At 37.4% G+C, this 17,629-nt stretch overlaps 1 protein-coding gene across 11 annotated transcripts in view; it reads left to right on the top strand.

Moving 5' to 3' along the window:
* Positions 1 to 17,629, top strand: part of UBE2Q2 (ubiquitin conjugating enzyme E2 Q2) — a 59,741-nt gene that overhangs the window by 24,797 nt on the left and 17,315 nt on the right. For 5 of the 11 annotated variants that reach the window (XR_004432199.1, XM_033190982.1, XM_033190978.1 and 2 more), the window contains exons 4-9: positions 1,430 to 1,516; positions 5,289 to 5,429; positions 8,064 to 8,148; positions 9,815 to 9,875; positions 10,925 to 11,015; positions 16,850 to 16,908. Coding sequence is in view for 9 of the 11 variants with exons in the window: in XM_033190982.1 (XP_033046873.1) it covers positions 1,430 to 1,516; positions 5,289 to 5,429; positions 8,064 to 8,148; positions 9,815 to 9,875; positions 10,925 to 11,015; positions 16,850 to 16,908 (524 nt within the window). In the remaining 2 variants the exon portion in view is untranslated. Of the gene's footprint in view, positions 1 to 1,429; positions 1,517 to 5,288; positions 5,430 to 8,063; positions 8,149 to 9,814; positions 9,876 to 10,924; positions 11,016 to 13,303; positions 13,540 to 16,849; positions 16,909 to 17,629 lie in introns of those variants that run through there. The other 6 variants (XM_033190983.1, XM_033190980.1, XM_033190976.1 and 3 more) reach the window with 4 other exon arrangements.

The following is a 17,629-nucleotide window of genomic DNA, read 5'->3' as shown; positions in this document are numbered from 1 at the left end:
TGTATCTTCCAGCATGTCCTTATAGTTTTGGTTCACTAAGGGTGTTCTCCTTGTATTTGTTGTTTTTCTGCTGCTGCAGCAGACTTACTCTTTTTTTGTAAAATTCTGTCATTTCAATGGGGTTTTGAAAAGAGGACCAGGCCACATCTTGAAATGAAATTCATCTTAGGATTTCCCAAGCTTAACTCACTTTTTGTTTTGATTAAATTACTTCCCCTTTTTGAGGTGGTGGGAGCTCAGCTTTCTCATTTTAAAATGAAGGATAGTAACTGGGCTGATGGTGACAGACCTGGATGCATGTGATAATCACCTCAAGAGAACTTTTGAAAAACAGATTCTCTGGGTCAGCTTTGAAATTGGCATTTCAAAAATGCTCTTTCAATCACTGATGCAACCAAACTCTTTGGGACTTTTAGGCTAGGTATATAGTCTTTAGATACCCAGAATAGTTTGACTTGGAATATAACAATTTAGGGGAACGAAAAAGGGGAGAATTACATTTTGGAAGCTGCTTGCTTCCATTTTCCATTTAGTTTTTAGAAGACAATGTCTAAAGAGATGCAGATTTAAAGGAAATACAAATTAATTCTGCATAGGTATGTTTATCTACATGAAATTCTCCAGCTGACTAATCCAGAAGAGTTCTAATACCCTCTGTGATCATGGGTTTGTTTTTCTTGAGAATTATTCCTGAACACAGAATCTAACCTGAACACAGAATATGGTTAAAGATGCATGTATAAACAGTGTCCTGGCCAGGAAGCTTATCTTTTGAACTTTGCCGAAAATGAATATGAAAGCCCTTCCTAAAACTCCATCAGATTCATTTCTGAACTTGATAAATTGTAAATTGTGTATTTGGTAAGTTGCGTCTTGTAGAGAAGTATTTTGTAGTAAAATGTTTTTAAAAAGAAAATTTGCTTTTTAGTGAGGTGGTCATCATTTCATAATTCTTAGTTTTGTGAATTGTCTAGTATCAATAACACATCTGACCTTTCAAAATGTAAGACAATTGAATTTATGTAATGATTCAGGCTTTCCAAAGTTAAAAAGGTAGCTATTTTAAGGAATCGGTAGTTTGGGAGATTTTATTTTAAATAAGCCATTGATCTTATGCACACAGCCATACAAGTAAAATGTTTTCTTATTTTAAATTAGATTATGTTTTAACGTTTTTTTCTGTTTTGCTTTGTATTTGATTGCTTTTCTTTATTCCTGAGGCATCCATTAAGTTGAATTGTTCAAAATTGTTTCATTTTTAAAAGCTGATAACTTATTTGTTAATCAAAGCTGGATTTAAAGATAAACATTTTAATTTTAATTAACTGTCTGGTAGTGGGACTGCAGTGACAGATGGTTGAGAGTCTGTCCCTAAAGCTATGGCACCAGTCTTTAATGTACTCAACCTGTGCATATTTGTTCTGTGTAGCCCTGTCAGATTCATTCTTTGTTTCAGAATGGGACAACAGAAGAAGTGACTTCAGAAGAAGAGGAAGAAGAAGAAGAGATGGCTGAAGTAGGTATTTTGTATAAAATAAGAGTTCATAAATGTCTTCATTTTTGAACATTTGAGTAATTCTTAAATCTTTTTTATAGACTGCTATTGTGGAATAATTGAAAGCACATTGTATTTGGAATGGAATATAATTTCCCAACTCTGGCTGTACCTTTAACTAACGATATGCCTTTGAGCAAATTTATCTGAATTCTTTGGATTTGATTTCTTGGAAAACAAAAGCTCTTAACATTTAGCACTAAAATTATATTTATATTTAATACTGATCAGTACTTAATCTGTATTTGGTTATTTTTAGGAAGAGGAACTACTGAGTTTATAAAACTTTGTTTGCATAAAAGGAGAATTTGAGAACATTTTAGGGATTACTCACTAGAAGTAGTGAAGCTGTCTCTCATTGAAAAATCATCAATGAATTTTGTCTTAATCTGGTTTACACTATTTTAACAGAATACTGGAGACTGGGTAATTTATGAAGAACAGACATTTATTTTCTCACTGTTCTGAAGGCTGGGAAGTCCAAGATCAAGATACCAACATTTGGTGTCTGAGGACCTTCTTGTTGCATCCTCTCACATGGTAGAAGGCAGAAGGGCAGGAGAGCAAGCTAGTCCAGTGTGTGAAGCCTCATTTGTAAGGGCCTTAATCCCATTAAGGAGGAAGAAGCCCTCTTGGCTTAATCACCTTTTAAAAGTCCTACCTCTTCATATCATCAAATTGGCCAACACCTGAATTTTGGAGGGAGCACATTTAAATCATAGCAAATTTAGTAGAGCTCATTCCAAAGACATTGAGCTTAGGCCAGTTGTCAGTCATGGATATAATTTTAGATGTTTTCAAGCTCTGAAACTTTGCATTTAAAATCAAACTTCAGAACAAAGATCTTTGTTTCTGCGTTGACCAAATAGAAGATATATGGATTCCATGGTCTTGATTTAAAAAAAAAAAAAATTTTTTTTTTTTCTGTTTTGGGTCTTATAATCAATGTATGCTTTTATTTTCTTAATTTGGAAATTTTTAATCTAAAATATACTTTTAGAATGCTTCAGAACTAATGAAGCAGTGTTATAGACTTGTTTTGGTTTTTTGAGACAGGGTCTCACTGTGGCGCAGGCTGGAGTGCAGTAGTGTGATCATGGCTCACTGCAACCTTGAACTCCTGGACTCAAGCAATCCTCCCACCTCAGCCTTCTGAGTAGCTGGGAGTACAGGCATGTGCCCCATGCCCAGCTTTTTAAACATTTTTTATTGTATAGATTGGGTCTCGTTCTTATGTCCAGGCTCATCTCGCGAACTCCAGACCTCAAGTGATCCACCACCTTGGCCTCCCAAAGTGTTGGGATTATAGACGTGTGCCACTGTTCCTGGATATAGGCTTGTTTTATGAGTCTGGGAGTAAAATACTCTTAAAATTGTCCAGTTAGAATGAGAATTTGTTTTAATGTTTTTATGCAGTTTAGCTTAGGTGGAATAAACTGCATGAAAACGTTAAACCTTTTCTGTGGGTCCAGTATACCATGAAGCAGCCATTGTACTAAAGTTCATGAACTTTTTCTTTTTCCCCTCACAAGCTAATAAACAAGGGGCCGCAACATTGAGGGAAAACTAGAAAGGAAGGAGAATGGACTTTGGAGATGTCAGATTAGGACAGGTGGAAAGAAGATATTCTAGGCTCCTAAAATAATATGGGAAGAGGCTCAGAACAACCTTGGACATAGTGTGTTTGGGTTCATTGGATACTTTTCTTTTTTTTTTTTTTTTTTTTGAGACGGAGTCTTGCTCTTTCGCCCGGGCTGGAGTGCAGTGGCCAGATCTCAGCTCACTGCAAGCTCCGCCTCCCGGGTTTTACGCCATTCTCCTGCCTCAGCCTCCCGAGTAGCTGGGACTACAGGCGCCCGCCACCTCGCCCGGCTAGTTTTTTGTATTTTTAGTAGAGACGGGGTTTCACCGTGTTAGCCAGGATGGTCTCGATCTCCTGACCTCGTGATCCGCCCGTCTCGGCCTCCCAAAGTGCTGGGATTACAGGCTTGAGCCACCGCGCCCGGCCGATACTTTTCTTTTGAGAAGCAGTGTTGATGTGTTGAATTCATGAAAAAACAAGATTGGCTAGAAAAGGCAGATGGTTAAAAGTCTTGAACTTGAGACAGGTGTGTTTCTATTTGGTGTGATTTTTGATAGGAAGGCCTTAAGCACGGAATAGTGTGCTGAGGATATTTTAGAAAGATAATGTTGAATTCTGTTTGGGATGTGCTGATTAATACTCAGGGAAAGAAGTTTTGTGGATGGGAACATGACTGAGGTTGAAGGTACAGGAGGAAATACAGGCTAAAGGCATTTGTGAGAATTGTGAGAAAAACGTGTAGGATGGAAGATTGGTGCTGAAAGGTGCACACAGGGAGAAGGGAGCTCCGTGAAGTATGGAGTCATGGGCAGAGTTTGAGTAAGAACAGAACGTTAATAGGGCTTGAAGAGATGGCATTCCAAAAAGGAGGCTGGGGAGGCGAAGGCTACAGTGAGCCGAGATCTTGTCACTGCACTCCAGCCGGGGCAACAGAGTGAGACTCCATCTCAAAATATATATAAAAAAAAAAAAACCAAAAAGGAGGCCTATTGAATGGATAGACGGTAGTCATTAACCTGGTCTAGAAGTCAGTGAATTAGCCTGCTTGGGAAAGAAAAAAGTCGAGATGAGTATAAACTACTCCTTTAGAGATTTTGGCAATTGAAGTAGAGAAGTAAGGTAATTGCAAAAAGTTAGGATTTAAATTCTGCATAGATTTATATATGTGTAAAGAACAAATAGTATGGGAAAGGAGGGAGCAGAATGATGTGAATAAAGATACTGGTCTAGGGGTATTCAAATTCTTTTTTTTCTTTTTCTTTTTCTTTTTTCTTTTTCTTTTTTTTTGAGATAGTCTTGCTCTGTCACCCAGGCTGGAGTACGGTGGCATGATCATAGCTCACTGCAGCCTCAAACTCCTGGGCCCACATGATCCTCCTATCTCAGCCTCCTGAGGACCTGAGATAAAATTCTTTTTCTAACTTTTTTTCTAGTTATAAACGTCAATAGATGCTTATTACATAAAACTTGGAAATTAGGGGAAGGCATTAAATGTCTCCAGAGATAACTAAAATTAACTGAAATTAATATTTCAATGTAAGTTCTTCTGGTCTTCCTTTTTCTGTGCTTATTTCAGCATAATTGAAATTATTTTTTGTATTCTGTTTTTCATTTTAAAGTTTTTCGATACAGGAGAAATTATGCTATGTTAGTATTTCAGTGGCCTCTTAATATTTTGCTATTTTTGCACATGCAGATTTTGTGTTTGTTTTTGTGGTTGCAAGGTTGAAATAGGTGTCTTTATGCCTAAATTAGTGTTTACAGTTTAAACTGGTTTCTTAGAATACAATTCTAGAAGTTGAGTTTCTGGAACAAACTAGGAACACTTTGGGTTCTTGACACCTGCTGCTAAACTGTTTTAAAGGTTCCTCTTAACAGGAGATTTAGAAGATGGCTTATTTGGTAATAGTTATGATTTTGTAAAGCTTTTAAATCTGCTTTACCCAGAGTCTAGCTTTTAAATAAAATATAGGATATAAAAGGTGGGAGCCTCTTGAATGGAATGTGGGGTCTTTTTCTCTCTCCCCATAGGATAGATATATTTTGTTTCTTGTCCCTCTTTGAGTCAAGTGTAATTTAATGTTATTTTGGCATAAGAAATTGCTGAAGAAAAATAGCTTGAATAAGCTAACATTTTTCTTCTTTTTGCAGGATATAGAAGACTTAGATCACTATGAGATGAAGGAAGAAGAGCCTATTAGTGGGAAAAAGTCAGAGGATGAAGGAATTGAAAAAGAAAATTTGGCAATATTAGAGAAAATTAGGAAGACTCAAAGGCAAGACCATTTAAATGTAAGTGTGTGTAGATATGTAGAACCTGGACTTTCGTGATTAAATAATTATAGTTAATACCAGGCAAGTCATTAACATGCCCACCTCAGCTGCCCTCCTCCTCCATTCCTGCCTTAGTGGTGGATTCAGTCATATGTTTTTTAAAACAGGGTCTTGCTCTGTCACCTAGGCTAGAGTGTAGTGGCACATAGTTCAGTGTAGCCTTGATCTCTCAGGCTCCAGTAATCCTCCTGTCTCAGCCTCCCAGGTAGCTTGGACTATAGGCATGTGCCACCGTGCCAGGCTAGTTTTTTTTGTTGTTTTTAGTAGCGATGAAGTCTCTCTGTGTTGCCCAGGCAGGTCTTGAACACCTGAGTTCAAACAATCCTCCCATGTCAGCCTCCCAAAGTACTGGGATTACAGGCAAGAGCCACCGTGCCTAGCCTTAGTTATATGTTTTGTTGCTGTAGATGACGTTTCTTATCTATGGATAGCCACTTTTTACCCTGTTCGTCTGCTCTTCACATCCTGGAACCACCTGCTGATCCCTGTATATGCCCCTTTCCGGCCTGTTTATGCTGTTTTCTCTGCTTACCTTCCTCCCATGGGATCTGTATGTTCTAATTCATTCTTTCCTACAAAATATAATTCAAGTTCTTTCTCCTTGGTGAAGCTGACTTTGGTCTGTCCTACTCTGACCCAACCAAAAGTAATTTTTCTCTTTTGACTTAACATCTTTTTTTTTTTTTTTTTTTGAATGAAGTCACGCTCTGTCTCCTGGCTGGAGTGTGGTGGCATAATGTCAGCTCACTGCAACTTCCACCTCCCAGGTTCAAGCAATTCTTCTGTCTCACCGTCCCGTGCAGCTGGGATTATAGTGTGCACCGCCACACCTGGCTAATTTTTGTATTTTTAGTAGAGACAGGGTTTCACCATGTTGGCCAGGCTGGTCTTGAACTCCCAACTTCAAGTGATTCACCTGCTTTGGCCTTCCAAAGTGCTGGGATTACAGGTGTGAGCCATCGTGCCCGGCCACAACTTAATATCTCTTTTACATGAAGCAGCAGGATGTGAAAAGAACACTGAGTTTGGTGACAAACACACCTTTTATGGTTTCACTTTCCTCAACTCTAAAATACGGCTAGACAGTACATACCTTTTGGATGATTGCTATCAAAAATAAATGAAAATGATGTGTATACATATAAAATGTTCAGAGTAGGGAAACATCAAATGATTGAACACTTACTACTTCCTGCCTTGTATCAGAGCTGTTGACCAACTCCACGAAATCTGCGTAGCAGTTACTTTGTCTTGGGCACAGGTGCCCCAAAACAGGGAATGAATTGTTAGGTAAGTAGATGCCAAATGTTGAAAACAGGTAGATTACTCTCCCTTCTTCAATCTTATTTATATATTAATCTAATTTATAATTTTTAGTAGAACAAAGAAATTTAGACAGGCCCCAATATGTTGATTACTTAAAAACGAAGTTTGTGTCTTTTGAATTAATGATAACTGTACTTTGTGTCTTGTGATCAATTCCAGTTTGAGTTATAGTCAAAACAACTATAAATTATTGAACACCTTTGCATGACCGATACTATGCCAAGTACTTTATACTTCATATATCTTCACATTTAGTCTTCATAGCCACCATGTGAATTAGGTACTCTTCATATTTTAGAGATAGGAAAAAACTTCTCATATTTTGTAGATATGAAATGAGCTAGGAAACTTGATTTTTTCATCCCCTTCAAAGTATAGTGCAATGTTTAAAATCTTTAATTTCACGTGACCAAAAAATAGTTCCGTTTATATTTAGTCTTACGATAAGATATTGATGTGTTTTCATCTTTAGGGATGTCCCTGCACTGAAAAACTGAAACCAGTCGCATGTAGGCACATGTTTCTCAGTGTCTTAATGTGCGAACTAGATCATCTGTGTAATATTCTTGCTTGTAGTCTTATGACTTAACATCTTTTTTTTTTTTTATGAAGTCACTTTTTTTAATGAATGGAGCTGTATTTTAGTTAATAATGTGTCACCTTGAGTGTCTTATAGTAATTGCTGGGGTTTGGAATAGACTCATACTGAATTCTATACTATTGTGGAATCCATGGTGGTCTGGACATGTTGGCTAGACTTTTTTACATGATAAGAAATAGGAAATGAACCAGACTTGTGCCTAGTTTTATATCCTCTTGAAACTTCATAATGCTTCATTTAATTGGACTTTTTTTACTTCTTAAAATGTTGAGGTTGGGCGCAGTGGCTCATGCCTGTAATCCCAGCACTTTGGGAGGCCGAGGTGGGCGGATCACAAGGTCAAAAGATTGAGACCATCCTGGCCAACATGGTGAAATCCTGTCTCCACTAAAAAAAAAAAAAAAAAAAAAAATTAGCTGGACGTGGTGGTGCGCACCTGTAGTCTCAGCTACTTGGGAGGCTGAGGTGGGAGAATTGCTTGAACCGGGAGGCGGAGGTTGCAGTTGTGCCACTGCACTCCAGCTTGGGTGACAGGGCGAGACTCCATCTCCAAAAAAAAAAAAGTTGAACGGTGATTCATTTTTGCTGTAATCTTTTAGATCAGGTTGAAATATCTTAAATCTTAGCTCAGCAGACCCTAGTAAACAGTGGCTTTTGTGTTTCAGGGTGCAGTGTCTGGGTCAGTGCAAGCTTCAGATAGACTTATGAAAGAGCTCAGGGACATATACAGATCACAGAGTTATAAAACAGGTAAGGATCTCTGGATCCCTGCTCTCCTTATGGTTCTTCTGCTCTTTTCTATTGTCAGATTATAAATGTCATTTCTTAAAACTGGACAGAAATGGAAATGTTTACTAGCTTTATTTTAGGAATGTGAAACTCAAATGCAATCAAGTTCCAAAAGATGTAAGAGTAAACTAGGATAAGTTTACTTGTTTTTCGGATTTTTAAAAAATGTTTTTATAAGTCCATTGGAATTTTGTCCTCTTCTTGAAAAGAGTGAACTCTTGCATGATTTTTATCTTCTGGCGAAAGAAAGCATGAGCAATATTGCTTGGAAAGTAAATAAGAGTAATACATTTCATTGTACAGAGAATGATTGCCAAGTTGACTTTTATGATTCCGCCCTCCCCCCCCATTTTTGAAGGCAAGATAATCAACTCTTATTGTAGAGAGTTATGTTATTACCTTTAAAATATTATAGGTTTTTAAAGTTTTTATTTCATTGTTTGACTTGAGTATTCTTAATATGACTTGAATGTTATGGAACCTCTCTAACTAGAGGTGAAATTCTCATATTGTTACAGATTCTAATAGTATTAAATAATGAGCCAAACTTTAATTTGAAAAGATAGCATCAGTTGGGTGCAGTGGCTCACACCTGTAATCCCTGCACTTTGGGAGGCCAAAGTGGTCAGATCACCTGAGGTTAGGGGTTCGAGACCAGCCTGGCCAACATGGTGAAGCCCTATCTCTACTAAAAGTAAAAAATTAGCCGGGCGTGGTGGCGGGCACCTGCGATCCCAGCTGCTCAGTAGGCTGAGGCAGGAGAATCGCTTGAACCCAGGAGGCGGAGGCTGCAGTGAGCCAAGATTGTACCACTGCACTCCAGCCTGGGTGGCAAGAGTGAGACTATCAAAAAAAAAAAAAAAAAAAAAAAAAAAAGCATTATGACCCATTCAAGAATTCTTAGTATGAACAAATCAAAATTAATTAGAACTTGCTTAAAAAAATAAAAACAAGGAAAAACCCTTGCTTTGTAGCATGCAGGATAAGCCAAACTTGTTTCTGAATTGTTAAGAATTGTGGGTGTCCTTACAGTTTTCTGTGTAAGAAATCTAAAAGTTTATCTGTAGAAACCTAATAAAGCACAAACATTTGAATACTGGTTTTATTTTTAAATGTTAAGTAATCATTTGTTTCAGCATTGTTTATATAGAAAAAAAACATATTGGGTGGAATTTGTTAAAGCATATCCATAAAATAAACTATTACAAAGTCATTAAAAAGATTGTCAATAGATTTAGGTATACTAACTTGGAAAGATGTCCCTGAAAGTTGAAGAGACATTGTAAAACAACATATGTAGAAGGATTCCGTCTTTGTAGGAATGTATGTTCATGGAAGAAAAGTCTTAAGTACCTATGATTTTGCATAATCTTTTTTTTCAGTCAGACTAAATGGTAAGCAGTTTTTCAACTCATTAAAGAATCTTCTCAATTGATGGCTGTAATGATCTGTTAAGGGCATAAGATACTCAGCTGCAGTGGTGTAATATTTACTATATAGCTTAGTTGTTCCATGTTTTAAGAGCAAAATTCCTAGCTTCTGTTGACTATTTAGTTTATACATTTATATTATAGTAATAGTTATATGATCAAATGAAGAGTAGCTAACATGCTCTGTATCTTAACAGGGATTTATTCAGTGGAACTCATAAATGACAGTTTATATGACTGGCATGTTAAACTGCAGAAGTAAGTGACTTTTTAATGCTAACCCACTCTTCACAATGGTAGATTATCACAGTGGAGGTTATTTTCCTTCTAACTTGATACCTTTGTACTATGACTTAAAGTTACTTAGAACTTTAGACCTTGTTTCTATAGAAATAGTTCTTAGATTGTTTAAATGAGCTGTTTCTGAGGCTTAATAAAAAAGTGAGAAAGAGGAAGGACAAAAGGACAAAAAGGAAGGACCAGCTGTGGGATAAAGTGTTTTATGGAGTTAGAGCAGGGGAACTTAGAAACAAAAGTATATTTAATAACTTCATGAGACTGTGATAACCAGTTTATATTTGAAATATATACAGCACTTTGGGAGATTGAGGTGAGAGGATCTCTTGAGCCCAGGAGTTTGAGACCAGCCTGGGCAACACAGCAAGACTTCATCTCTACAAAAAAAAAAAAAACATTAGCCAGGCATGGTGGAGTACACCTGTAGTCCCAGCTACTGGGGGTGGTAGGAGGCTGAGGCAGGAAGATCTTGTGCTCCAGAGGTCAAGGCTGCAGTGAGCCATGATTGTATCACTATATTCCAGCCTGGGCAACAGAATGAGGCACCCTGTCTCTTTGAAAAAAAAAAAAAATGTTGGGGGGAGATGGGATTCAAATTGGATCTGTATATATAGGACAGTTGTAGAAAAATATGGATTTTTTTAGTGATTTAACTTTTCGTAGTTCGGTCCATGGCAAACTTTTCTTCTTGAACCCTTTGGCTAATAATATAAGTTTAATAAGAAAATTATATACATGTGACTATTTTCCTTTAGAATGACTGCAAACTCTGAACCTTATTAGATTAGATTTAGAGTATTGTGGTCTCTTTTGGACATTTATTCCCAAGGAGCTGGAAGCTATAGTGATCTGTATTTTTCCTGGTGATAAAGAGCAGCTTTGACCTTCTCTTTCTGGAACTTACCCTAGGTGCTCTATTTTAGCTGTCAGACTAGTTCATTTTTGAGTTTAGTTAAAAAAAAATCTCTAACTTTTTATTTGAACCGTTTTTTTTGTTTTGTAATTCTTAGGGTTGACCCTGATAGTCCTTTGCACAGTGATCTTCAGATCTTAAAAGAAAAAGAAGGCATAGAATATATTTTGCTTAACTTCTCATTTAAGGTAAGAAAATAGTTACAGGACCCCATATACTTCCAATGGGGGGGGGGCGCGTATGTTTGTACAAGCGCTTTGGAAAAAAATTTGGTGAAGTAGAAGATGCTCATACCCTATGGTTCAGAAATCTCGTAGACATATTCTCTGTAAGAGATGAGTAATTAGGTGTAGACATATTCTTGTAAGAGATGACATATTCTCTGTAGAGACATATTCTCGTAAGAGATGACATATTCTCGTAGACATATTCTCTGTAAGAGATGAGTAATTAGGAGACACAGGAATGTTCAGAGAAGCATCGTTTATAATAGCCCCAAACAGAAAACCCAAGTATTCTTTCCAATAAAATGGAGAAATGTGGTGTTTATAAAATGGTTTACAGCTATGTGGGACAAGATGGGTGGATCTTGAACACAGTTGTAAAAGAGACTGGACTCCAAAACCTATTTTGTACAGTTTCCTTTATATAGAGTTCAAAAATAGGTAAAACCAATGTTGGTTAGGTCATGCATTCTTAGTGGAGGCAATATCACCTGCAGTGGAGTGAAAATTGATCTTTGGAGTGAAAACAATCTTAGCTATTAAAACGGTCTGCTGCCCTCCAAAGGGCCACAGAACATAAACAGATACATGATTTATCTGTGGTGTTAAAATTCCGTGGAGCGGGGGGGTAAAATTAGGAAGAAAACTTCTAAAAAAGGCTTCTTAGGGGGGCAAAAATGAAAAGAAACTGAGAAACACTTAATCATGGATTCATACTTGGGCAGTAAAACTTGGGTGATTACACGCAGTTTAGGGTAAGGAGTCCATCTAGGTGGGAGGTAGGGAGGTGTGAACTGAAAGGTACATCTGTGCAGGCTTCTTGGATACTGGCTGGAATATATTTCTGGACCAGGTTGGTGGTTACATGGGCACATAATTTACAATAGCTTCTTAAGGTATATCTTTATATTTTATGTACTTTTCTGAATTTTTGTGTTATATTTCATAAGGGTCTTTAAATTTTATTTTATTTTATTTTATTTATTTATTTTTGAGACGCAGTCTTGCTCTGTTGCCCAGGCTGGAGTGCAGTGACACAGTTTTGGCCCACTGCAACCTCTGCTCCTGGGTTCAAGAGATTCTCCTGCCTCAGCCTCCCGAGTAGCTGGGATTACAGGTACAGGTACATGCCACCACGCCCGGCTAATTTTTGTATTTTTAATAGAGACGGGATTTCACCATGTCGGCCAGGCTTGTCTCGAATTCCTAACCTCAGGTGATCCGCCTGCCTCGGCCTCCCAAAGTGCTGGGATTATAGGCGTGAGCCATCACACCTGGCCTAATAAAGTATTTTTAAGACGCTAAAAATAATGGTTAAAGAATAGCAGTGGTGTCTAGAACAAATGTTAATTTTTATTTTTATTTTTATTTTTTTGAGACTGAGTCTTGCTCTGTTGCCCAGGCTGGAGTGTGGTGGCACAACCTTGGCTCACTGCAACCTCTGCCTCCCAGGTTTAAGCAATTCTCTGCCCCAGCCTCCTGAGTAGCTGGGATTATAGGCATGTGCCACCATGTCCAGATCATTTTTGTATTTTTAGTAGAGATGGGGTTTCACCATGTTGGCCAGGCTAGTCTTGAACTCCTGACCTTGTGGTACACCTGCCTTGGCCTCCCAAAGTGCTGGGATTACAGGCGTGATTTAATATGGATCTGGATAAGATGTTATGGTTTAAAATCTGTGGATATATGAGATATTTTGATGAAAAAAACAATGCTGCTTTTGTACTTACAAAAAGGATAGTAATAATTTTCTAAAAGCTTCTTACATAGCTTTTTTATGTGTATGTTTTTCCTTGGGAATATATCTTAGGATTGAACTTGAAGTGACCCAAATGTCAGTATTATGTCTCACTTTTGTTATTGTAGAAACTGTTGTGGTTGTCAACTGGGTTGTCCTCCTAAAAAGTATGAGTCTGGTATATATTGACTGAAGTTGCTAATGGCTACATTTTTACTAATTCATATGGGGGAATGAATGAAGCACCCAGGCCAAAAACAAAAAACAAAACACACAAAAAGGAAGGTATCTTTCTTTTTAAAAATTTAAATTATATGTCCGTATACCTAACACCAAACTTAAGAAATAGAACCCTTTTTTTTTTTTTTTTTAATTAGTCCCTGTAGCCCCTGGTGTGCCCCTCCCTTGTCACTTCCTCTTTGGGAGGTATCTTTACAGGAATATGAAATCTTGGACAGGAAACTGGAGGATTTGTGACTGCAGGTAGTGTTTTCATTATTTTTTCCTGCTCTAGGTAGAACTTCAGGGAGGGGACGATCTGGGAGGTAAATGGCTGAATTTCTATTGGATTTGTGTTTCTGGACCATGGCTCCTGATACCAGAAAGAAGGGCCTTTTCTGGGGTTGGAGTATTTCTTAAGAGGCCTGGGAAGAATGTGATTGCCTTGAGCTAACTGACCTTATGAAGAGGACCTTAAACTGAATTGCCAAGTTATTAGTATCGGGATTCACAGACTTTGGAGGATAGCAGGTATGACTCAGAAAGATTTACAGGAAAGAGCCAGAACAGTGTATATTTATGGTCTCTGATGTCCACGGTGACAACTTGAGTAATAAGAAAAATGGAACTTGAGATAAAGCATAATACAAAGATGCAGGAGGGAACGCGACCTGGTCAGCAACTTAGTAAATCCAACTTGCTATGCTTTTAAGGAAGTCACTTTTTGGTGTTTCAGGCAGCATCTGAATTACTGAATTGAATTCTGAGGTAGTACTTTAAGAATGGTCTATTTAGATAAACTTAGGTTCATTTAGAGAATAATAGCCAGGATTGGGAAGAGATTGTATTCCGTGTCCTGGGATAGCTGGCGAAATTGTGGATTTGGAGAAGAGAACATGGGGGTTGATGTTAGCTTGTCTTCAACTATTTGAAGGACTGTGTATATGGAAGCATTAGTTTTTATTTGTTTTTGGTGAACACAGGGCATAAAATTAGTAAGGCAAATTACAAAGAGGTGATTTTCAACTCAGTATAAGGAAGTGATTTGTAACTATTTAGAGCCATTTGGTGATGCAGTCTTTAAAAAACAGAATGTGCCTTTTCCTTAAGAATAACTTAGATGGCTAAGATGTTAAGATCTCAGATAACTTTCTGATATCCTTATAGAGCCTGAGAGTCTGTTTCTGAGTTAATATATACTAAGGTAACTGAAACTTCATTTTAACAGTCACCCTCAACCTTTTTTTTCCTCCTTGAAGAACTTTTTATTTCTGTAAAATACGGATTCCTGAGTTCCAGGGTATAGACTTTATGGAATAGAGTCCCCAGATTTTGATGTGGAAGAGTTATTCTGAACTGTTTACAATGAATTAAATCATACATAATCAATGAAGAGGTTTTGTAGTCACTGGGGATTCACATGTTTAAATTTCTAAATAGGAGGTTAAATGAAGTTGTACTTTACCAAGCTTTACATCAACCTCTATACCTTTCATTATGTCTGTTAAATATAGGTGAAAGGTGAGCTATTTTATTTGAAAGTAGATTATAATAACTGTCGTTAAGTTGCTATCTTGTGTCATTAAGTTGGTATCTTGTGGATAATCTTACATTTCTATTGCAAGTTAGAAAACGATTTCTTCTTATCCCTCATCTTATATCATCTTCCTCACTTCATATATTTTTATCAAGTCTGATGATCCTTGTCTTTTAGTTGGACCCATTCATTATTGCTGATACTTGGGTCTGAATCTCCATCTTATAGATTCATTACTATTTGTCCTCCTTGCTTCACACTCCTTTTCATCTTTCTTTTGGATTTTTTTATTACTCTAGTTTCATACCTCTGTCAGCATGGTAGTTCTTCTTTTTTACTACCCTACAGTTACAATATGTCTTTGACTTGTCAAAGTCTAATATAAACTTGTAAATTTATACTTTTTCCTTTTCCTTGTCAATACAAGGACCTTAGAACACTGAGGTCATGTCCTCCCTGCCATATATGTGCTGCTGTCATCATGCATTTTAGTTCTATACTTATCTAAAACTCTACACATAATTATGTAATTGGTCAATATCCATTTAGATCCGCATGCACATTTGCTCTTTATTCTCCACATTTTCATTGAGGATCCTCTTTCTCCAGTCTGAAAATAACTTTTAGTATTTCCTTTAGTGTGAGTCTGAAGATGAAAAACAAAAACTTTATTTTTCTTTCTTTCTTTTTTTTTTTTTTGAGACCAAGTTTCGCTCTTGTTGCCTAGGCTGGAGTGCAGTGGTGCAATCTCGACTCACCACAAGTTCCGCCTCCTGAGTTCAAGCGATTCTCCTTCCTTAACCTTCCTGAGTAGCTGGGATTACAGGCATGCGCCACCACGCCTGGCTAATTTTGTATTTTTAGTAGAGACGGGGTTTCTCCGTGTTGGTCAGGCTGGTCTCGAACTCCTGAACTCAGATGATCCGTCCACCTCGGCCTCCCAAAGTGCTGGGATTATAGGCGTGAGCCACCGTCCCTGGCCTTCATTTCATTTTTGAGGAGTATTTTCATTGAGTGTAAGTTTCTAGGTTGGCAGTTTCTTTCAGTGCCTCAAAGATATCATTCTCGTATCCTAGCTTCCATTGTTTCTCTTGAAGTATTTACTGTGGTTAAATCTTGTGAAGTCTTTTGATCAGATTTGGAAAATTATCACCAACCATATCTTCAGGTATTGGTTCTGTCCCATTCTTTTTTTGCTTCCAGGACTCTACGTATGTGATAAACTTTTCACTATCTTTTTTATTTTCTGCATTTTCTACCATTTTGTTTTTCTGACCTATTTTCCAGTTTACTGAATCTCTCTTCTGCTAAGTTACTGCTGTGGTTAAACTTATCCATTAAGCTACTAATTTCAGCTGTTGTATCTAAATTTTAGAATTTCCATATGGTTCATTTTTATAATTTGCGTTTCTCTACCAGACTTTCAGTCTTGTCTTTTCTTTCCTCGCTTACGTTCAACAGAGTTAACTCTATTATCTTGACCCCTTGTGGTTATGTGTCTATTATTTTCTTCTCTTGTTTTCTATTTGTCTTTGTCTCATTCATGTGGCTTATTTTTAGTGATAGACATTATACATGAAAAAATACAGAACTAATTTGAAGCCTTGGATGATAATCTTCTCCAGAGAGGATTTATATTTGCCCCTGCCAGGGGCTTGGAAATTAGCAACCCAGGATTGCCTCATGCAGTCAGGGACTGAGATGATTCAAGCTGGCCTCATTCCCTGTCAGGGCAATTTGCAGTTGGTTTTCAGGGTCGCAACCTTAGGAGTGGCAGTCTTAGCAGGGCTTCTCCTCGGTGAACGCTGAGCTGCAATGTTTATGTCTCTGTGAGCTCTGTGAGGCTGTGAGTTCTAGCTCAGCTTGTGAACCTCTTCTTTTTCTCTTCTGTAATTGGAAGAAAACCCAAGGGGGGGAAAAAAAGATCCTGCTCTCTGGTGTTCGCTTTTCTTAGCCCTGAAATTATTATGTTTTGTTCACCTTTCTAGTTCTCAGTCAGAAAATTGATCTAAATTACCTAGTCTATCATTATTGGAATGGTTCCTTTATATAGTTCTAGTGAAGTGGAACCCCTTCATGTGTTTCATCAGTTTACCATAACACTGTTCTGTTTGGGCCTGATTTTAACTTCATTTTTATTTGATTTGGTTTTCATTTTGGTTTTGGGTACTAGTTTGATGACTCTTACCCATTATCTGATAATAAATGTACACATTCTTTATAGTATCTTTTAAAATCTTCTAAATAGTATATAACATTAAGGATGTTCTTAAAATTAATTAAACTTGCTTATTTGCTCTTTAGGATAACTTTCCATTTGATCCTCCATTTGTTCGAGTGGTGTTACCTGTTCTCTCAGGAGGGTAAGTTTAAGCAATTACTTAAAAAGAAAATTTTTTTCAGTTAAAATTTTTTTTTTATGGAGACGAGGTCTCACTATGTTGTCGTGGCTGGTCTTGAACTCCTGGGCTCAAGTGATCCTCCCACCTTGGCCTCTGAAAGTGCTGGGATTACAGGCGTGAGGCCACTGTGCCTGGCCTGCATTTTTTTTTTTTTTTTTTTTTTTTTTAGTGTGCACCAGAATCATTTGGAGAGCTAGTCCCAGGTTTCTCATTCAGTAGGTCTGTGGTAGGGCCTGAGTATTTACATTTTTAAGAAGTTTCCAGGTGAAGATGATACTGTTGTTCTGGGGCCCACACTTAGAACCGTTGGTTATAAAGCATTATATTGTTGAGAGGTAGAGTTTTTAATGATTCATACACACACGTATTTATACATATACACACATACACACATGTATATATATATATACACATACTTTTTACCCTAAAAAAGCTAATGTTTTTCAAATGTAAATTGTAATTGAGGGTTTAGAGAATGTTATGATTAAAGAGTGGTCCCCACATGCCTGTGATCCTAATTGGTGCTTCTAGGGATAATCATGGGAAATCTCATGGACCTATGGAACTGGCTAATTACTTCTACAGGTAATACTTGCAGTTTAGTAGGGTCAAATGGTAATTGTATTGCTTTTTCTTGTGGTTGGAAGTCTTACAGAAGCGGGGGAAAAGATCACAATTTGTT

This window comes from Trachypithecus francoisi, unplaced genomic scaffold, assembly GCF_009764315.1.
Source record: "Trachypithecus francoisi isolate TF-2019V2 unplaced genomic scaffold, Tfra_2.0 Lachesis_group3, whole genome shotgun sequence".
In the NCBI taxonomy this organism is placed as follows: Eukaryota; Metazoa; Chordata; class Mammalia; order Primates; family Cercopithecidae; genus Trachypithecus; species Trachypithecus francoisi.
This window is presented reverse-complemented; position numbering and strand designations above follow the sequence as displayed.